This window comes from Perca fluviatilis, chromosome 8 (genome assembly GCF_010015445.1).
Source record: "Perca fluviatilis chromosome 8, GENO_Pfluv_1.0, whole genome shotgun sequence".
Taxonomy (NCBI): domain Eukaryota; kingdom Metazoa; phylum Chordata; class Actinopteri; order Perciformes; family Percidae; genus Perca; species Perca fluviatilis.
Genome location: NC_053119.1, coordinates 26963853 through 26986108, shown reverse-complemented (window position 1 = coordinate 26986108; position 22256 = coordinate 26963853). Strand labels below are relative to the sequence as shown.

At 40.4% G+C, this 22256-nt stretch overlaps 3 protein-coding genes across 8 annotated transcripts in view; 1 reads left to right on the top strand and 2 right to left on the bottom strand.

Moving 5' to 3' along the window:
- Positions 1 to 186: 186 nt before the first annotated feature.
- On the bottom strand, positions 187 to 5366 carry hdhd5 (haloacid dehalogenase like hydrolase domain containing 5). Its single transcript, XM_039807830.1, has 8 exons — positions 5032 to 5366; positions 4125 to 4328; positions 3903 to 4015; positions 3278 to 3371; positions 3166 to 3199; positions 2878 to 3052; positions 2559 to 2747; positions 187 to 2045 (listed from the first exon to the last, which is right to left on the bottom strand). Exons 1-8 carry the CDS (start codon positions 5140 to 5142, stop codon positions 1625 to 1627), a joined length of 1341 nt encoding a protein of 446 aa, XP_039663764.1. The 5' UTR covers positions 5143 to 5366; the 3' UTR covers positions 187 to 1624.
- Positions 5367 to 6287: 921 nt separating this feature from the next.
- On the bottom strand, positions 6288 to 15477 carry ccdc77 (coiled-coil domain containing 77). Of its 5 annotated transcripts, none has more exons than XM_039807827.1 (12): positions 15440 to 15477; positions 13809 to 13857; positions 13470 to 13656; positions 13206 to 13348; positions 11004 to 11100; positions 10007 to 10097; positions 9712 to 9803; positions 8464 to 8612; positions 8001 to 8262; positions 7113 to 7238; positions 6837 to 6989; positions 6288 to 6602 (listed from the first exon to the last, which is right to left on the bottom strand). In XM_039807827.1, exons 2-12 carry the CDS (start codon positions 13841 to 13843, stop codon positions 6456 to 6458), a joined length of 1482 nt encoding a protein of 493 aa, XP_039663761.1. In that variant the 5' UTR covers positions 13844 to 13857; positions 15440 to 15477; the 3' UTR covers positions 6288 to 6455. The 5 variants fall into 5 exon arrangements, with proteins under 5 accessions (XP_039663761.1, XP_039663759.1, XP_039663763.1 ...); XM_039807825.1 differs by lacking the exon at positions 15440 to 15477 and adding an exon at positions 14551 to 14666; XM_039807829.1 differs by lacking the exon at positions 15440 to 15477 and adding an exon at positions 14551 to 14666 and having other exon boundaries at positions 9712 to 9800.
- The window catches only part of ush1c (Usher syndrome 1C), a 30563-nt gene continuing 23549 nt past the window's right edge, over positions 15243 to 22256 (top strand). The window contains exons 1-4 of one of the 2 annotated variants that reach the window (XM_039807823.1): positions 15243 to 15363; positions 17422 to 17489; positions 19971 to 20114; positions 20603 to 20741. In XM_039807823.1, the coding sequence (XP_039663757.1) occupies positions 15328 to 15363; positions 17422 to 17489; positions 19971 to 20114; positions 20603 to 20741 (387 nt within the window). In that variant the 5' untranslated portion in view covers positions 15243 to 15327. The remainder of the gene's footprint in view (positions 15364 to 17421; positions 17490 to 19970; positions 20115 to 20602; positions 20742 to 22256) is intronic. The other variant, XM_039807824.1, reaches the window with a different exon arrangement.

Here is a 22256-nt window from a genome sequence, read left to right as displayed (position 1 = left end):
GAATTACAAACCACACCAATGCTGCAGGACTCTGTGCTAAGATTGTACTACAGTATACAGAATGTTGTCACTTGACAAGCAACTTTTTATGTTTTTCATCCTTTTTCATTTTTCTTTCATTCAGTATGACTATTTTTTAGTACTGTACATTAACCGGAGTTCCACAGTTTTAACCTACCAATTAAGTCACTTGCAAATCATACTTTATTCCACCTGTCATTTACAAATATAACAAACCAGCACCTTGTGACATGTTCAGTGGTGCTGCAACTGTAGGTACGCATTTTCTCCCACAAAAGTCTTCTATTACAGACATTTAAATTAACCATCCATAAAAAATTTTTTATTGCTTTAACAATTTGACAAAAGAATAGCACTTTTTTAAATTTATGATGAAACAGTGGTACTTTTTCCACAAAATAATACTTAAATAAAATGACCGTACTCATAATTGAGGCTAAAATCAAAACTGTTAAGGTACTAATGAAACCTGGCAACATAATCTCATCAACATTAGTGGTTATGCATTCACCCTATTTAAAAAACAAACAAAAAAAAAACAATCTGAAATATGACAGCAGTAAAAACAAACAACAGATATGGTCTAGTTAGGACCTGGTGGGGTGGGGTGGGGGGGGGTGCATATTTTGGAAAGGCAAGATGAGCCAGTTATGTAGCCGGTTGTGCAAAGAATAAAATCCATCTTTATCTGGACAAGATGTCATGTTACAGATGAGCCAGCACATGGGTCTTTATACAGCTCTTTCTGGATCAATCTGAACATTTTTCCATTTAAGGTGTTAACTATGTTTGAACATTGTCTCTCATCCATGAACTTACAGATACTCAATAAAAGTCTGAGTGTAGTAAAAATGCATGTAACTCAACACCCAGACTTCTTAACAATCGATGTGCGTTAAAAAAAGAGAAAAGCAGATATAGATTGTGTCGTACAAAGGCAAGAAAGGACACACGTCCCACTTAATGAACTTGGCTCCCTATAATTAGGGTTGGGCATCGTTTGGATATTAACAATTCTGATTCCAATTCCGATTCCTCCTTTCGATTGCGGTTCTTATCGATTCTTTGAGGGGTGGAGTTGAAATGGGTCACATGCCTATTTTCACAAATAAGAGGAAAGTTTTATTTGGATTCAATGGGGGTTTGCCGTTTTACAGGGCTTTTTAAGTGTAAAATAAAGCCAGACTAGAGCGCTGCTTACCGTGCTCCAAGGCTGCGACACAACAAGCGCCTGGCCGCTTCGGAAACCGAAACTTGCGCATATGAAAATGATTGGATTTGAAACCAAATCCTCTAAACAATTCCGATAAGGAAACGATTCTGCTGGAATCGTAACTTTTGAAACGATTCCAAGTAGGAATCGGTTCTCGATGCCTAATCCTACTTATAATTAGTGTTAAAACTGCATATTGGGTTTTTTGCAGCTGATTCTATGGCACTTTATTCAAAATCTCTAAGAAGAAGCCCCTGAAACGGCTACATCAGGGGCATGGATTAAAAAAATGAAGCTCATAAATCTTCCGCTACTACCAGTTAAGGGTCGCTAGAGCTGTTTAACGGACGGCTGGGAGATGAAGCCAGAGTTTGAGGGCCACTTACCGTCCTACTCTAGAGGCCAGCCTTCCTGCTGAAACACCAGCTCCACCGCCTCCTTCACATCCTCCACCACGAAGGACGGCTGCGTGAGGCTGGGGTCAAAGCGGAAGTCCCTGTGACCGTGGAAGATGTGCTGCTCCGTGACAGTGTGCGCCGGGTCCGAGGGCAGCTCCTGCCGGTCTCTGCTGTACACCCCTGTGCACACCAGGATGGAGCTGCAGCCCTCGGGGAGGTCCTCCTCTGCCCCGTACTCAGCTGACGCTCCGCCTAGTTCGGCTGATGTCATTTTTGGTGCATCAGCAGCTTCTGCCAAGGGATCTACACCTCCTCCGCGACTCTTGGCCTGCATCTGGGCCTTGGTGCGGCGAGAAGCCTGAAGGTAGTGGTTGTAGAGGTTGGCGCCGTATACGTCGGCCATGGGGTTATCACTATAAAAAGAGATGAAGTGACAACTAGAGCTGGGCAGTATATCGATATTATATCGATATCGTGATATGAGACTAGATATCGTCTTACATTTTGGATATCGCAATATCGTAATATGGCATAAGTGGTGTCTTTTCCTGGTTTTAAAGGCTGCGTTACAGTAAAGTGATGTCCTTTTCTGAACTTACCAGACTGTTGTAACTGTTCTATTATTTGCCTTTACCCACTTAGTCATTATATCCACATTACTGATGATTATTTATCACAAATCTCATTGTGTAAATATTTTGTTAAAGCACCAATAGTCAACACTTAAATATCGTTGCGGTATCAATATTGAGGCATTTGGTCAAAACTATCGTGATATTTTCTCCATATCGCCCAGCCCTAGTGACAACGCATTAAAAGGGGCTTTTACTTCAAATCAAAGTTTTTGTGTTCAACAAAAGGACAAACAGGACAACTCTTGAGTGACAAAGGTGGGTCTAAAGTCAAGAGACGACTGAGTCACTCACCCTATAGCGTACAGCCTCTTCACAGGTGTGGTCCAGCCAAGTCTCTCGGCCTGCTGTCTAATCAGCAGCTCAGCGTAGTTATAAGTCACCACACTAGGTTTACCGATCAGAGCCTCGTACTTCAGCTCGTAGCCAGTGACCTTCTTGTACAGGCTCTCTAAGCTCACCAGAAACATACCGTGACCAAACCTATGAGACAGGGACATTAAGTATAATAACACTGTAGTGAAGTGACATACAAAACGTTTGATAATGTTGCTGGGTGTGATATACGTTCTAATGTGTGTATTCTTTTAACGCACGCACGCACACAGAGTACCTGGGATTCTTCGCCTCGGCCATCCACAGCAGGTCCATGTTACAGGCCAGGACTGGGATGTGAGGGTACCGCATCGAACTCCAGGCATTGTCTGGGTTCCCATTCGTCAGGAGCACATCAAGGATAAGCTGGAGGTTGGTCTCCCATCTGATTGGTTCACCAAATAAGATGACAGCTGTAGGGACAAACAGGCAAAGACGGAAATAGCATAAAAGACAGCCATACCCGTGTTCTTTATGAATTGCGTTACACTTATTGCTACAATGTTGACTGTGTGAGGAAACATACCGTCTATTGGCCATAAGCCTTTGGTGGGGGGAATCTGTGAGACATTATACACAATTGGTTATGACTCATCCATAACTGAACATAAACTGGCTTCAATATTTATACTACTTACACTGTCTTTGGGCCTTCTGTTGTGATCTACGACATCCAGAAGAGGATACGCTTCCCTGAGCATGTCTACAGTAACAACATTCTGAAAGCCCAGGCTGAAGATAGGTGGGTTAAAGTTAAACACAGGTGAGCAAAAGTTACAGCAAAACACACATGAAGTAAATACTTCTGTCTTACAAAAGAATCACAATGGGGATTTTTCATTCTGTAATTTGTTTCCTAAGGTATAACTTTCTATATTTCTTAATACATTAGGAATGCATTAACCACTGGGTTATTCTGAGATTTTATTCAGAAAAGAAAGTAAGAACAAAATCCAAGGCTTTAAATATCCACACAGTGACTTAAATTAATGACAAACCACACATGGGAAAAAGAAGAAGAAAAAAAACTCCCACCAATCCCGAATGGCAAATACATTTAAAGCAGGAATTCGGTGAAAGGACCTCACTGAGACAGTCAGGCAGCAAAGGGAACAAAGGGTACAAAGCTTAAATACTGATAACAAAGTGGACCATGAACAAAAAACGCACTGAATAAACAGAAGTTACAGAACATGCACACTTTTAAGTTCCACATCCAGAGGGGCTGCAGAAATGCACAGCCCCTGATTTAAGACAGGATACTTGTGAGCGACCTCCTCCACAGGACCCTGTCCCGACACCAGCACACGCATTTTGTGGAACTGGGTAAACATTCGCAAAGGACTGTGGGACAGCATCACCTGGTCTGGAGAAACCTGAGAATAAAGATTGATGTCAAGAGAAAAAAAACAACAACAACAACAAAAACATACATGACAGGAAGACACTTAACAATGATTTAATGATGCTAAGTGTTCAGTTTACCTCCACCTCGAGCAGATGTGACAGATGCTCAGCTTTGGCCTGCCTCATGCAGTTCCCAGCATTGGTGACAAACACCACAGGCACCTTGTATTTCCCATTGCTGTCCACCAGGTCCCTGAAGCACTGCTTGGCTGCAGGGATCGGCGTCCTGCCCCGCACCAGCACCCCATCGATGTCAAAGAGGAGCCCGAAAGAGCTGGAGCCCTGAGGAGGAAGCGGAGAGTGGCGGCATGTGCAGTATATAAACAGGGGGGGGGGGGATTGTTCATTAACTTGTGACACAATGGACCTTTTTCACAGCAGACATTTTGACTTTTGAAAGCACAGCTGAAATTGATAACCTTAACAATGGGTCAATTCCATCAAGTGTCCCAGTAAGCTATTTCAGTGAGTCAGCATGCACAACACCAAGGCCTCTCCTAAGTGGAACGCAGCCATCATTAATGGTTTTGAATACACCTGTGCTTTTCCTACTATGACATGTCAACACGTGAAAAAGGTCTATAGGCTGAGCACTCGTCATAATCTCGTCAATACAGGTACAGGGAACTGCGTGAGACTTTGCTCCCAGAGTACGTAACTTACACACCACAGTTTTATTGGAGTAGATAACTCATTGATGAGTGAAGCGGGTAAACGAGACAGTAATAACTGAGGTTGAAAATGTGTGGTGTGCCAAACACCATAGTAATAATCCGTGTGTGTGTGCGCGCGCGCTGTGATTAACGTTAGCTTCAGCGTGGTGTTCAATTCTTTCCTTGCGTTACATTTCTTTTTTTTCTTTGAAATTGGAAACAAATAAGTACAACCAGTACAACTTTTAGTCTTTTAGCTACCATGTTGAAAGACAAAAAGTGCATGTCGTTTTCTTAGTTTAAATAAAGTTAGCAAAGAAGCACCCACTTACATGGCTATGATTTCGTGAGGTCGAAGGCGAAGTGTTTACTTGTTTTGCTGCTCCCTCACAGCTTGATTTCAGTAGCTGCCAACCGGTTTTCAAAGACCTTATTCTCTGCATTTCTCCGAGCACTTGTGTGTAAAAGCCGGCGGATAAACACGAGATGAGCTAGCTTTAGCTGAGCGAACGGTAACTGTCTACTTACGACTAAAGAAATGGGTCATGGTATCTCAGTGAGAGTCAATACTAAACTCTGCGCTATGTCCTCATGCTGCCAGTAACTTAGCTGCCATTCAGTCCACAAAACAGCAATCTCCAAAGACAATGAATGAGCATGCGCAGATTACCGGTTATCCAACGGAAACACTGTAGCTACCACATGTAAAGCTTATTTGTGATTGGAGTTTATGTAGAAATGAAAGTGATTCACTCACTTTACAATTTAAACTTAACTGCAAAATCTTTAACATTAAAACCACAATTTAGACTTTTTGTAAGATGTCATCATACAGTTTTGAGTGTAATGTAATATTAATAAATATAGATTTTTTTTATTGTAAATGTGATATAATTCGGTATTGTTCTTTTATTAACACAATAAGATATTTGTATCTCTATTTCTAAGATTAGTTTACCTTTATAGTACAATATATATTTGAACTAATATAACTAAAATTGTATAAAAATAAATGTTTCTACATTTGTGAACATACTAGAATAGATATACGTTATTGATCCCTAAGGGGGAAATTAAATTTGTACACTCAGTCGATATATACCGGTATATTCCATATTATTTGTCAGAGTGAGGGGGCTGCCCTTTTAAGGCGCCCCGAGCAGTTGGGGGTTTGGTGCCTTGCTCAAGGGAACCTCAGCAGTGCCCAGAAGGTGAACTGGCACCTCTCCAAGCTACCAGTCCACAATACCGCTGCCAGTGCCCAGAAGGGCAACCCAACTTACCCAACTTCATTGAATCTGCTTTGATTGTTGTAAAGTGAAGTTGTAACTGGAGCAGTAATAAGTATTTACTAGACATCCTAATTAGTGATGGTTGAATTAAGCATGTAGCTGCTTGTTGAAGGGGTCCTGCCTGGTACTATGCACACTGTCGCGGCTTAGTGAGACACTTGAATAGAACAGCTCCATCGTTAATGTTAATATTAGTAACACCTGTGCTCTTCCTGCTATGACAATTCCAGATGTCGGCTGTGAAGAAACCTATGGCTGTTTGCAGTAGTCATTTCGTAAATAACTGTGGGTGCTCATTCATTTAAAATCATCGTAGCAAAACATTTTTATTAATCCAAAAGTACAAAAATAGAAATAACATTCACTCTAAGTTTCAGAACTAAGTAGCACAAACAGACATGACTGAGATAAACCTCACATAGATTGTCTTCTATAGGCAGACAGTAGACACCACAGTCCAGTCCTCAGCTGAATCTCAGCTGGTTTTCCAGTCCATAGATCTTAGCCTTCAGCGCCATCAGCTCACCCTGCACCTTCTTTGTCCTGCCGTTGGTCTGACGTACCTCATGCAGAATGGCTAAGTCCTGGTTGGGCCCAATATTCAGAGTAGCCTGAAACAGTGGATACGTGTAGACCAGTTTAACAGGATGAATGAAACTAAACTATAGCAGCAGTATGCAAGGCTGGAGGCGACAATTATGAAATAACTTCATTTTCTGTGACATCACATATTTTCTGTGTTCATGATTTAAAAAAAAAAAAGAGCTCAAAACCCACTTGTTGTTGTGTTGAAATCACAAAATAATTTACACCTGATTAAGGCACAAGTCGACAAGCCTTTTTACCTTGAGGAGTTGTTTTTCCACATCTTTGAACTTCTGTCTGAGGTGCTTCAGGTCTGTCTTGAAGCCCTCCACCTCCATGGCCCTCCTCTTCTCCAGCGCTTCATAACGCTGAGTCATCAGCTGAAGACGCTTGGCCATTTTGTCTGAACGCTCCTGCACACATCGAGATTTGGTAAGACAAAAATATCAGTAACAAGAAACTTGGGGATTCCATAAAATCAATTAGAGATGTGTATGAGGATTTTACAGACACGAGCATCGGTCCAACCATTGTACCTTAAATATTTCCCTGCCCACGTCTCCTTCCTCTCTGATTTGGGACAGTTCTGTCTCCAGTGTAATACATTGCTCCCTGTACATCTCTGCCAGACGATGGGCTTGCTTCAGATCCTCTTGCATTGCCTGATGACATAGATTCATTTAAATAAGGTAAAAACTCAAATAGACACCCCCAAAACAACAAGAGCTTTGATATTTAAGGGAAAGGTCTATCAATGTTTACATTAGTTTACAAAAGGGATAAGTTAGCAGGAAACATTTCTTTTAAAAAAGGAACACGCCGACTTATTGGGACTTTAGCTTATTCACCGTATCCCCCAGAGTTAGATAAGTCCGTACGTACCCTTCTCATCTCCGTGCGTGTCACATTAGAAACAGTCGTCTTCTCACCGTATACAAACTGGAAACTATATTCTTAGAAAGGCGAAGCACTGCTACTTCTGCTACTTGGGCGAAGTGATTTGCTCGCAGCACCTGAAGCCCCGTGGTGAGGAGCAGAGAGTAACAACGGTGCTTTTCAGGTGTTGCCAGTTCCCAGTTTGTATACGGTTAGAAGATGGCTGTGTCTCATGTGACCTTGTTATCTGTACACCCTGTGACTATACAAATCACAACATGTGAATAGGAAAATGTTGGCATTATTTTGTCACTTATTGGGAGCAGTAGGCTAGTTGGAGCCAGTTACCTCCAGGATCTGTGCTAAGCTAGACTAGCGGTGGGGGCGTCAGACAGAGTTACGACACGCACGGAGATGAGAAGGGTATGTATTGACTTATCTAACTGTGGGGGATATAAGATAAAGTCCCAATAAGTTGGCGTGTTCCTTTAAATGTTTATCTTTTAGAATAAAAAATAAATAAATTAATAAAAAGCAACAAATATTACTTTGAGCTCCTCCTTGTGTGTGTGCTGTGACTCTGGCTGAGGCCGGGGGAGGAGCAGGGCTGTGCTGCTGCTGGGCTGCCACGTTCTGCCCAGCTCAGCACCGGCAGACCCAGTCTTCCTCAGGCGGTTGTGGCAGGAGTCCAGCTCCCTCAGCAGCCGGTCCTTCTCCACCATCCAGCTCTTCTCATGAGCCCGTGTGTCAAACTTTAGCTGTAAGAAATCTCGGGTGCTCTCATACAAAAGGTTCTGGGTTCGCTCAAGCCTGAGATGTCAAAAGTAAGAGGAGGTGCGAGTTATACATTGAGATAAGGTGTAAAAGTATTCATTATCATTCAAAGATGAGGAGTATGATTCCAGAAAGAAGAAAAACAAGGTCACAAAAGAAGTGCATCATTCCTAAAATATACTCAGTTGTAAGTAGTAAAGTAGTGGTGAATGAAAAAAAGAAAAAAAGCAGACCCACTTGTCAGTCAGAGTTGTGATTCGCTCCTGATCCCTCTGCCATTGGGCCTGTGCCTCCTCTGTTTTAATCCGTCGATCCTCCAGCAGAGACTCTACCTGCTCTTTAGCCAGACGGGTTTGTTCCTCCATCTGAGCCTGCAGAGCCTCCACCTGGAAACATTAGGCCACAAAAATAATAGCTTGGTAAACTCACACCAAAACCGTGGAGACAGTAGAGGTTGTTATAAAACAAGATACACATATATTACTCCCCAGCGGTGAAAATTGGTTGTTGCAAAAGTACAAAAGAAATAACATATATAAATACATATTAGTAACTCATCTGTATTGTCTGGATTTTAACTAAACTTATTTAAGTATAGAAAGTTAACAGAAATAAATAAGGTACATGTACATACAACTAAAATAGAAAATAATTAATAAAAGTAGAAACTATAACGAGCATTTGGACAGTATAAGGTGCAGTAGTGTAATAATATAGTATAGAATACCATAATATAATATAGTATGTAGTATAGCACAACAATATAACAGTATACAGTAGACAATAGTATAGTGCAGCAATATAACATAGTATATAGTATAACTTAGTGTTAGCCATGACATAATCACTCTCTGACTCCGTGGCAGAAACCCTCATTCATGCTTTCATAACCTCCCGTTTGGACTACTGCAATGGGGTCCTGTCTGGGGTCCCCAGGAAAACCCTAGACAGGCTCCAGTATGTCCAAAACTCGTCCCACCAGGGTCCTCACCCACACCACCACCTGGCAGCACATCACCCCAACCTGCATCCACCTTCACTGGCTCCCAATTAAGCCCTGCATCACATATAAAATCCTCCATTCTCACCTACAAACCCCTCCATGCCCTGGCCCCACAGTACCTCTCCGACCTCCTCCATCCATACACCCCCACCCCGAAACCTGTGGTCCTCAGTACTTTCAGAGACAGAGCCTTTATTGTTGTTGTTGTAGCCCCATCCCTGCAGATGTCCGTAATGCTATATCCCCTGGACATATTTAAAAAAAAAAAAACTCCTGAAACACCACCTGTTCACCACAGCCTACAACCTCCCTTAGCTTAGCCACAGTCATTCTGTAAAGTGTTATAAGGTGATAAGTTATAAAAGTTATAATAATAATAATAATAATAAGTATAATATTAAATAGAATACCAATATATAATATGATATACAGTATAATATAATACATATATAATATGGTATCAAGCGGACACCTAGACCTACCTGTAGTAACAACGTCTGGTTATCGTTCTTGTATTGTTCCAGGCTCTCTCCATTTATCCCGTCTGTGGATTTGGTTCTCCTGCTACTCTCTGCTTAAAACAGACATGAAACCAGAATGGCATAGTCTGTCTGGAGCAATTATGCTTCCTGTGTTTGAGTAAGATCAACTACTGTTATTATTCGTAACAGGTTTGTAAAGAACACCGCAACTGACAAATAATCATATTTACATCTTTCTTAAATGATTAGACAAAATCTTAATAATATTTAAATTAAGACTTAATTAATTGCAAACCTTTCCTGGTCGCAGCAGGTCTGAACTTTGTTGGTCTGAGATTGAGGTTTTCCTCCAACCTGGACTCGGCGTTCCTCTGTGTGACAGTGACCTGAAATATAGTCATCACATACGGCCGTCTTCAAAACAGTGATTTTCTCTTTGCCTTTTTTGCTAGCACAATCTGAATTGACAGTAATAAAGTATAATAAAAATAATGTAATGCACTACGTTTTTTTGTTAATCCACAAAAAAAAAAAACTGCTGTTGGAGCTAAAGCTAAAAATCATATGGTCAGGTAAGCAAACAGCAAGCCAGAAAACGTAAAATCCTAATTTATATGCCCTCTCACAATATATTTTATTGTTAGAAATAACAAGCGATAAGCATTCCCAGCAGTCAGTTTGCTTATTTGTGGAACAAAAAATGTGTTTTAAAATGTAGGACATGACATTGTAATGATTTGATGTCTAGTAAAACTTTTTCACTGCAGATATTCTGGAGAAAAAAAAACGGTGCAACTAATCACATTAGCAATGCCTCGGTTCCATTTATAGCCAATGTAGCATTTATTATGGTGAATAATTGCACCTGTGTTTGACAAGTCAAGCTAGAGATGGTCAATATATCGATATTATATCAATATCGTGATATGAGACTAGATATCATCTTAGATTTTAGATATCATAATATCGTGATAGGACATAAGTGTTGTCTTTTACAGGCTGCATTACAGTAAAGTGATGTCATTTTCTGAACTTACCAGACTGTTGTAACTGTTCTATTATTTGCCTTTACCCACTTAGTCATTATATCCACCTTACTGATGATTATTCATCAAAAATCTCATTGTGTAAATATTTTGTGAAAGCACCGATAGTCAACACTACAATATCGTTGCGGTATCGATATTGAGGTATCTGGTCAAAAATATCGGGATATTTCATTTTCTCTATATCGCCCAGCCCTAAGTCAAGCGTCTGCTGTGATAGGCCTATGATGAAGTAAACATTAGTACCTTGTGAGGAGGTTCCCGGTGGAAATATGTGATCTCTCCTGCATCAGGACCCACCAGGGCAAGAAGGTGATGGATTTTCTTCCTGTCCTCCAACTCTCTGTACAACAGAGAATTAGGTTAAATTTTTTTATGTACACAAGTCCGAGCGAAAAAAATAATGGTAAATCAAAACTGAAGATAGATATTTAAAGGCTATGCACACCCACACAGGTGTTTTCCTTTACTTTGGCTGGTTAGACCTCTGTCAATCAAGAACAGTCTGTATATGCCTTCCTGGTGTTGTGAAGAGGTCTAATCAGGCAAGTGTGAATGGGTGTGTAAGGGCTTTAAATAATCAGAAATAATATGGAGTATGTCCCATGGCAGCCAATCATATAGCCCAGTGACCTATTACTATTAACATCTAGCCTTTTTTTTTTAGGGCTTCTCCCTGTTAGTCGATCAGTCGACTAATCGGTCGTTTTGGTCTTGGTCAACTTAGATTTCTTTAGTCGATTAGTCATGTTTTATGCTTTTTTTCATGCCGAATGACTTATTTACAAGAAACGTACGAGCACATCTCTGGTAAACACAAGAATTTAAGTGGTGCTTTAACATGACTCTTAGTGGAGAAACTCAGATTTACAGATCTGTCGATTAAATCAACTAATCGATTAGTCGGTACGATTGAATGAGTGTTAGTCGACTAAGAATTTCTTCAATCAAACACAGCCCTATTTTTTTTTTTTTTTACACGTCAGGCATTTTGACTTGTTATATCAGGAAAAGCACATGTACAGCCGAACTACTAGAGTTGCGAAATTCTGGGAATATTCAAGGTGGTAATTTTCCATGGGAATTAACAGGAATTTATGGTAAATAAAATGGAAATATAAGGGTTATCTACTCAGGCTGTATTTACCATATCATTAACAGACATAATCCATTAATTTGTCAAATAAATGTATATTTCTTTGTGAAATACGTACAGTGTGAAATGTGATGAGTTAGCTAGCTCGCAAGTTAAATAATGAGGAAAGGCACTTTGAAAATCTGAGCCGACAATGTGGGCTGTGTGCAAAAGTAGGGTTTAAAGTGAACAACTAGTTTATAAAATAAATGTTTTACAATAAAAAAAAAGAATGGAAATAGATGAATTAAAACTCCTAAATTAGCATTAGCATGCTCTATCAAACTACATCCCACATGGTGACAGCTAGCTGGCAAAAACTAGCAGAAGGTGTTAACATGTTATAAACTGTGTACTTTGCTTTAGGCTAATATCTGTTGGTTTACTGAAATGTCATAACAAATATAAAATTCATGCAAGTATGGGAGAATGCACTGTGCATACAGTGTTGTAATTTTAATGAAATCCTATTTAATGGGATGCTAGCAGATCAAAGAGTGTGCTGCTGAAAGCAGTGCATGGTTACAATTAAATTAAATGGGTATACTCATAACTAAAACATTTTATAAGACCTAGTAATAATTTTTAATTTGCCCAAAAAATAAGTTCACTGTTAAATAAGGTACGCTTTTTGAATTGAAAAAAAATGTCCAAGCTTACCTTCCCTTGTAAATTAGCCGACCCTTTGCAACCTTAATAACTACTAACATTAATGCTGGCTCTAGGGCAGCACGATATTAGTAAGATATCTAATTGCGATTATTGTGACTGATATTGCGATTTGATTCACGATATTGGAGGGAATGATCATTTTTGTATCATTTTCATTGAAAAAAAGAAAAATGATTGAAGTGTGATTTTTTTGCGAGGATCTGTACCAAACAAAGATTTTTCTTCTTTAGTCTGTAGGATACGATTTGTAGGCTGTGACGTCTCTGCAGCACCACAATACTTTATTTTAGAATGGTTTGACACATATTTTGCCTTTAACAAATATTGTGGCCCTCTGCGATTTGGATATTGCACTAGTTCATATTGCAATTTTGATAAAATTGCAATTAATTGTGCAGCCCTAGCTGGCTCCATTCCATTTAAGTGTCCCAGTTAACCCAGTCAGTGATCAAACATCACTACATATAATAGCAGGGCCATGGATAAGGAACACCTGCATCTAAAGTACCCTTAACTAATGTTATTAAAAGAATACTTCATATACAAATGATCATTTTGTAGGTGAAGTATTCCTTTAATTACACGTGCTTTTCCTGCTATCACGTTTAAAAATCTGATGGATCCTTAAACCGTGCACCTACCTGATCTTAAGTCGGTCATTTTCTGCATAAAGCCGAAGAGACTGTTCTCTCTCTTGGAAAAGGTAGACCTGCATGTCACTCAGAGCGCTTTGCAGCTCCGCAATCTCTCCCTCACGCTGCCGTACCTCCCACTGTAGTTTATGCTGAGAGGATTTTCAGAGATACAGAGAGAAGATAAGTTAAAACAGGCAAATACACTCCGACATACCTGAAAAGCAACGTCCCACACAAAGCAATCACATACGACTCCTAGCTATATCTCACCTGGCCCTCTGTGATGCCTCTGTACTTCTCCAGCATTTGCAGAAGCTCCTCATGTTCTCCATCAAACTGGGCGATCTTCTCTCTGTAGAACTCCAGTAGTTCCCTCGAGGGACGCAGGTATGCCAGCCGCTCATGGATGGGTGGAAGTGGGGAGTCAGGTTCTCGACCAGGGGTACAATTGTTGGCTCTTTAATAATAATAATAAAAAAAAACTTCACTAACACTCAGCTATAAGGCCAGCAGTATCTTTTATTAGTACACTTATTAGTGCTACAATGGCATTTCTCTTGCAGCGAGACCACACAAATGTCTGTCCTCTTGTTTACTTTATGATCTTACCTGTGTGGTGTTGCATCTTTTGTTGGAGAACCCATCCCAGCACACAACACTGAAAAACATAGGGGCCACCTGTCATCAATACTACAAAAATGTTTTGTTGTTGCAGGTCAACCAATTCTGTAAAAACTTGAAAACTGAGTGAGAGATGGAATATAGGCTACATGTTAATACTGTGTACACAGAGATGTCAGTTTAGGGCGCCTGTGAGAAATCAGTATTAGCTGAATACTGAAATGTTTACAGCAAACGTTGTGTCCAAGACGGTTGCCACATTTCAATATGCCAAAAACCATGAAGAGGCGTTAGGACAGGGTAATTTTGTAAAATGTAAAAGTTAAAATATAAAGGGAAGTGTTCAAAGTGTGTAACGTTATCTGAGTTGCCATGGGTTGGGCGCCAGGGGGAGCGGGACGTTTGAAAGCAAAGTCCACTAACGTTATTCTTCGAAGTGACGTTACGCACATATTTACACTTTCATATTCAGCTCAAAAACAACTCGTCTCAGTTGGGCAGACTGAAGTTGTACTCCACGAGAAAAACAAAATGAGCATATCTATCTCCGTTAAGTTAACGTTATATGCTACAACGTTTGTCTGTCTCTTTCATCTAATGCGTTAACGTTACAATGGCGAAACTTCAGATTAAGCGAAAATAAAGTAAGCACATAACAATACTAAATAACAAAGGTATATTAAACAAAATTCTGGCGTTTTTGTCTAGCATACTAATTTTTTTTACATACGCAGAACCTTTCCAAACACACAACTCTTCGGTCAGGACGGCGATGTTGTTCGTTGCTAATCAAGCTTTTGAAACCCGGAAGTTGACGCCTATAGGTCTTCTTCGTGGGAAACGGTAGCGAAGTTGATGTATATTGCCCACCAGCGGCGGACTAGGCTTCTGTTTGAGTTGTGCAGTGTCATGAAACAATTAATAAGACCACATAGTTTATAATGTCAGTTATGTGGCAGCTAGGGTAAGTATAGTTTTATTGCATTTCCAGTAAGAGTCAACCATGAATAATAATGTTCCATAACAAGTTTTTTTCTGAATAAAACCCCATGGATATTAACGCTCCTTTGGTCCAGCGACTTTCGTCTGTTTAAAATGTGTATCTTCAATAAAGATATTTCCTAAATTAACTAAGCGTCTAGCTAAATAACTAAATGATTGTTTTGCAAAAGCACCATCTGTCGACAGTTCGCTGAAAAACAAAAGGTAAACCATGTTGATGCCTTCAAAATAAAGGCCTGAAATTGACGTGTGGAGAACAAAGAAGTATACACACATGACAGTTATCTGAGAGTAAGCCAAGCCTGGCTAAGCGATGCTTTTGTGAATGTTCACTTTGTTCGTATTCATTACCCCATGTTTATTGTTAATGATTGTCTTATTATGAAAATCTTAACCGGAAGCTCTAATTTTACTACGAGTAGCTTGACGTACTGACCCTGGTCCGGTCTTGTCAAACTGTCACCGACACTGGGATCTCACGTCGGCTGGCTACTGTCTCTCGGCGATGGAGCGGAAAGTTGCTCGGGAATTTAGGCACAAGGTAAGATACAAACATTGTCCTGTTCGGATATCGATTACATTTATCTAAAATAGCCCTCAAAAAGCTTTTTCCTTACCTGGTTGTCACCTTACTGGCTCAGGTGTCTCTTTCAGTGGGATGTTACGCCGACGTAGGCCTGCCCGAGAGCCTCACGAAAAAGGAAACAGTTAATCATTCAAAAGGATAATTTTCAAACACAAATATAATGTATCACTAACTATAAAGCCCTTGCGATAAATAATAGACAAAACTATTAGAGTTGTAAATAGATTAAATTAGTTTTCATTCACCTGAAATAACTTGTTTTCTTGGTTTGTCAAGTATAACATTAATTTCATAGGTTTTCATTTGGTTTTTACAGTTCCCACAACTGATATTTTAGATGGTAGGCTATATCTTGTTAGTTATGTCTATTCTAAGGACATCCTTTCTGTATTTGTCCCATGCCTGTTCTGGCTCAGGTAAACCTCCTACAGCTGATGTCCAGGATAAAATAAATGTTATTTTAATCCATGGTATATGGCTCCATGAATTAAGCACACATTATACTATGTTGTGTGGTTCGTGATAGCACATAACAGACTAAGGATATGAATAAAAAAAAGCATGCCAAAAAAATTGATCATGTAGCATCGTCAGCGCATCTGTGCTTCAAGCAGGCAGGCAGTGTCGCAAATTGCAGACTCTTCACAAAGGGCATCTTAGCATTAGATAATGTAGACTGTCAGAGATGAGCAGCTGAGCAGAAGAGATGGGACAATTTATGGGTTTAATTAGAGGCTGAGGGGCCAACATGGCACAATCAGGCTTTGTTTCTTTTTGGGACATCAAAGTCAGTGTACTGTAGCTCTCTTTGGCTGAGAGTTTGTGTAGATTTACTGTAAATTTGCAGAATAATTATTATCTGTTTTGTCAATTTCAAAGTGCCAGGTGTTTTGTTCTCTGGGGGTTCGTTGTATGTACTGCAATCTATGTACAAAGTTATATATAGGTTATTTTTCTGTGAAAACAATCTGAACCTTTTAACTAGACAGTGCACTTTTAAAACGGGTATCCAACTGACAAATCATCTCTTACCTTATTGGTTTATGGTGCCAAAGTCTGCATGCAGTTCAGGCTGCAGGAGTGGCTGACTGTGTCTCACTGCCCTCAGCCAGATCATTTTATGGCAGTCATAAACACCATGTCACACACACCCCTCACAGCGGGGTCCACGTAGTGCAGTCCTACAGTTATGATTACTATAATAATGAGTCGATCTAATGCTTTAATTTCTATATAAAATTATACAGAAGAGTCTGAATGTGTGGTGTACATGAGTTTTTGCTCTCTATAAGACTTGGGACACTAGATGAAGAGTGTGTGTGTGTGTGTGTGTGTGTGTGTGTGTGTGTGTGTGTGTGTGTGTGTGTGTGTGTGTGTGTGTGTGTGTGTGTGTGTGTGTGTGTGTGTGTGTGTGTGTGTGTGTGTGTGTGTGTGTGGGAGAGAATGCTGGGTGTAAATGTTCACCTCTGTTTGTGTCTGAGATGTAAGATGACACTGCTGACCTTCCCACTACAGCCTCTCCTCAGCTGTACTGCCATTATTCCCTCTCAGTGGTTTGATGATTAGGGAAGGGCTGTCCATTACACCTGCTTTAGTCCAAGGAGCCTCATCATCCCCAAAGCCTAGTTTAGACTACCACTCTGGTAAAAGATTGGTTGGGTTTGAAGACTGCAGCTTGTAGTTTGGGACAGATTTAGTCAGACCTTAAGTGAAATGTGTTATATCAGTGATTGGCCGAAACGTTTCCTTAAAACCATTCTGCTGCAGCTGAGCCACCATCAGGTTTGTATGACACACACACACACACACACACACACACACACACACACACACACACACACACACACACACACACACACACACACACACTGATGGCTTACCCCCCTGTGGTAAAACAGAGAAACAGTGTTGACAGGACCACAGGAGAGAGGTACAGTGTGTCTGTGGGCTGACATTTCCCCCAATTCAGCAGTGAGAAGAAGCATGGCACCAGATGTTTATTCTTTCTTGCAGGTGGAGTTGCTGATTGAAAATGAAGCAGAGAAGGATTACTTGTACGATGTCCTCCGCATGTATCACCAGTGAGTACCATCTGTCACTGCTCAGAGTGGTTTTTGTGTGTGTGTGTGTGTGTGTGTGTGTGTGTGTGTGTGTGTGTGTGTGTGTGTGTGTGTATTCAGATAGATGAGATAGAGAAAAGAGATGAATACACCTAACCAAATCTTCGAATCAATGATTTTGAAGAAAGTTGCAATTTCTTTTTTGTTTTGTCTCTGTCATGCACACATCTGTATATTCACACCTGTATATTCACACCTCTATATTTATATATCAGAATAAAATGTGGTTATTGAATAGATTGTGTCCTTAAATAACTAACACGTTAAGCCAGAACTGATAAAACCAGTGATATTAGTGAAGCCCAGGTTTTTCAACATGGGACATTTAGCATATAAAAAGACGTATGTGTATATTCTAAGATAAAAGGCTACATTTCTTCTCATTTGCTCTTATTAGCTGCGGGTGAAATGATGCCCAAACGCATTTTTAACTTCTACTAACTCCTCACCAACTTTTAACAGTAGTTTTTTTTTTAAAGCTCTTTATCTTGTCACACACATCTCTGATTCACACAGACCTCTAGTTTAAACTTTGTGCTCCATTGGGGTTTCTGATAACAGCCTGGTCACAGCAGAGAGCTTGGTGGTGGGGGTCTAGGTTTCAATTCATCTTTGTACAGAGCCAGAACTCTATGGCCCTACCGGTTAAGCCTCTGATCAGTTTCCACTGTGCTCCGACATGCCTGGCCAGTTATCCACAAAAGCTCTTTTTATGTTCACCCTCCAAACACGGCTGAAGTGGAATGGGATTATTAATAATTTAAAGAGGAGGCCAGGTGGACAGATTTTACACAGTAGCTTTTACTTTGCTGTTTTACTACTTCCTTTGAATTGTGAAAGAAAGATGATTGGACTGTTTTTCCCTCCATCAGTATCAGCATAAATATTATGGTTATGCACTTTTACTGTTGTTTAAACTGGAAATGGAAAATTTAACAGGAACTCCACCAATTTGAAACGTCAAAGACTGTTTACAGGTCTTGGGGAGTACTACTGCATATGTAAAAAAAAAAGTTGTATAAAACTTTTGTGGCTCCAGAGGGCCAGCGTGAAGTTTGATAAATTGCCTCAAGTGATGTCACTTAAGGCAGCCTCGATTGGCTCTGAAAGCTACAAGTTTGAAAATTAGAGTTAAAAAGAAGTGAGCGTCCCAGACCTTTAACCCACTCCTCATCTCTGCTTGAGGCCAGCAGCTTGAGGCTACAGCCACTATTAGCCAATAGGCAATAGTAAACTATTAGGCAAGGGGGAGGAGGAACCTAAACCGAGCTTGCAGAAGAGCTGCATAAAGTGCACAGATGATGGGAAGAGTTTCTGGACGATATACATAGTTTATTGTGCGGTGAATCATGTCAGGCTGCGCTATAGGAGTCCTGAATCAAAAACGAAGACCCGAAAAGTACGGTAGTATAAAAGCTGCTCTTTAACATACCCGACCAAACTGTCGGGTCGTCAAGTTGCATTGTGGGTAATGTAGGCACCAGGTTTTGACCGGAAGGAAAATGTGTGGGATTAAAAAAACAATATCTCTGGTTCTGCTGCTTCAATATTGATGCTTAAAAAACCCATCCATTATAAGTATGACAATGTTAAAGGAGTGCAATGCTAAATCCTGGAGTACTCTTTAAGGAAGACTTTAATAATCTTGTTTTGGTAATGGCTGCCATTTCGTCCGGCAGCTGTGTCTCAGCCTGGATAGGCCTGTATCTACAATGCCTAATCTGGCCCAGATTTGGCAGCGATCAACGGGCCAGAGCCCATTTTGGTGCTGGCTGCCATTACATCCGGCAGCCGTGTCTGAGCCCGGATAGGCCCGTGTCTACAACGCCTAATCTGGCCCAGATTTGGCAACCATCGACAGGCCAGAACACTTCTTATTACCATGCTTTTACATACACTTCACTGCTCATTGGTTAACACCTCTGACACACCCACAAACCGAGAGAAAACATACCTCAATGACCTCATAAGGAGCAAGATTCCAGATCGGCCCATCTGAGCTTTCCTTTTCTCAAAGGCAGAGCAGGATACCCAGGGCTCGGTTTACACCTATCGCCATTTCTAGCCACTGGGGGACCATAGGCAGGCTGGGGGAACTCATATTAATGTTAAAAAACCTCATAAAGTGACATTTTCATGCCATGGGACCTTTTTAAATGTAGAATAAATTTACAGAACAATCATTATCAGATAGAACTAAACAAATGAATAAAACAAGCAAAGAATTCGGAGAGGTCTACGGTAAGTATTAAAGTATAATCTCCAGTGTTGTTGTTTCGGATTTCATTCTATCGTCAGGTTTTGGTCCACCCCCTGTTCATTTCATTCTCAGTTCTGTTTTAATGAAGCTGATGCCACCTTATATTATATTGTATCTTCCCAGGAGGTAGAAGTCACATAAAAAAAAAATACAACAAAAGTTATGCCCCTCCTCTCTTTCAGGTCGATGGATTTGACAGTGTTGGTGGGGGACCTGAAGCTGGTCATCAACGAACCAAAGCGCTTGCCCTTGTTTGATGCCATCCGACCTCTCATCCCACTCAAACACCAGGTGGAGTACGACCTGCTCACCCCCAAGAGGTCACGGTGAGTGCAGCATCGACTTAAAGCGTAACTCTCGCCAAAATGCAACCTAGCGTCTTTTTGTGAATGTACCCGAGTCAAACTTTCGTTTAAAAGCATAATTAGGACAGAAACGGCACTTTCAAGATTTACCGTATTTTTGGCCAAATGGCCTTTTGAATGGGTGTGCTAGGGGCACTACTATGATCGCATCAAAATCAGCATTTTTAAAACACTAAGAAGGCTCGACACAACATGAAACTTTGCTCCAAGTGTCACCGGGGGCTCTACACATGAACTCCAGCACTGAGAACATTGTTTGTGAACAACTCACTTTAGCAGTTTAGCGGTTTAGCTACAGTGGCAAATTGTAGGAAATAATTGTTTCTATCATGTATGTTAACTGAAATAAAATTATTCATCATCATCATCATCCTTCTTCTCCATTTCTAAATTGTAACCTGGCTCGTACATCCTGTTTTATAATCTTCTTCTCTCTCCTGATTATGCAGAAAGCTCAAGGAGGTGCGTTTGGATCGCACACATCGCGATGGACTGGGCCTGAGTGTCCGAGGAGGGCTGGAGTTTGGCAGTGGTCTCTACATATCACAGATTGTCAAAGACGGTCAGGCCGGGAATGTTGGCCTTCAGGTATGCATATGTGTGTGTTAACTGTGGTGTTTTTTTCTTTTCCTTTTTATTTTACCACATATTAGCCTGGGAAAACCCTGACGAACTTTCGGCAAATTTGAGATTTGCTCTGCAAGTCAGTCTGACCAAGAGCCCATTTCCAATTTTTCCAAATCGAGGCACCAATCACAACCGTTGAGGCGGGCTTTACACCATGACGATAGCGCAGCGACGGCAAGCAGCTTTTTGTTTACATTCAGCATGACGGCCACCGAACCCGTTGGTGCCGCTGTCGCTGCTACGTCACCCGGATCGTTGGTCTGATTGGTTGAAGGTCTATCCAGTTGCGCCCAGAGGCATTTGAGCAGCGTCCGTTGGAAATGAGCTGTCAATGAACCTTCCCCAGACCCACTCTCAGTTACAACTGAGAAGGGTCTGGTGTCAACCAGGCTAACCACATATTTTTTTAAGCTCTTAAAACACAAAATGCCTATTTTAGTTAAAGTACCAAATAAAGAGCTAATTATATGTAGAATTATTATTGTGTCATTTTAGTAGCAATAGTACTAGTTTTGATAAAGTATACCAACAGTATTTTTATTCAGTTACATGGTAAACATTTGCATACATACTGTATGTTAGGAAATGGTAATTTTGTGTATAGCATGCCACTTAATCAGTATACTTCTTAATATAAAGATTATACAGATTACCCGTTCTTGTGTCTTGGTGGCAGTGAAGGTCATAATACCAGAATCCACTAGGTGGGGTAAAGCACCATGCTATTTAAGCCAAGGCAAGGCAATTTATTTGTATAGCACAATTCAGACACAAAGGCAATTCAGAGTGCTTTACATAGGCATAAATATACAAAGCAAATAAAACAGAAACTATGATATTCATAAAATAAAAAAGAGAGAAATAAAGCATCATTTCTAAATGACCTCTGGGTCCTGATGGCCCAGTTTCACCCAGATGGATGTTCAGTACAAAAAAAAAGAACTCCTCCCATGGCAGAAAAAGTTAATGTCCTGTGTAGATTTTAGATAAAACCCGGAGAGACACAGTCAGTGTAAAACATGGCAGCATTTTCTAATGGTACTAATGGAAATGTTAAATATATTGTTATATGTAATATAACATATGTTATATTAATATAATTTTAAGTAATTCAAAGGAATATTGTAGTATGCATTATAACCTGCTAAAATACAGGTTGAGTCATTTCAATTAAAATTTATTTCATTATTTGTAATTTATGTATTTATTTTACAGGGACCAGATACACATTGTTACATACAGGAGATAAGCAATGCAACAGATGTACTGTACTATAGGGCGTCTAGCTGAGGCTAATTTACAGCCCCCGCCCCTGGTTAGTTCTTTTAAATCTAAGCCAAACAGCCAAACAAATGGATTGATAAAATTGATTTAGGATAAAAAACAACAGCACAGATGAATCTGTGTGTGTGTGTGTGTGTGTGTGTGTGTGTGTGTGTGTGTGTGTGTGTGTGTGTGTGTGTGTGTGTGTGTGTG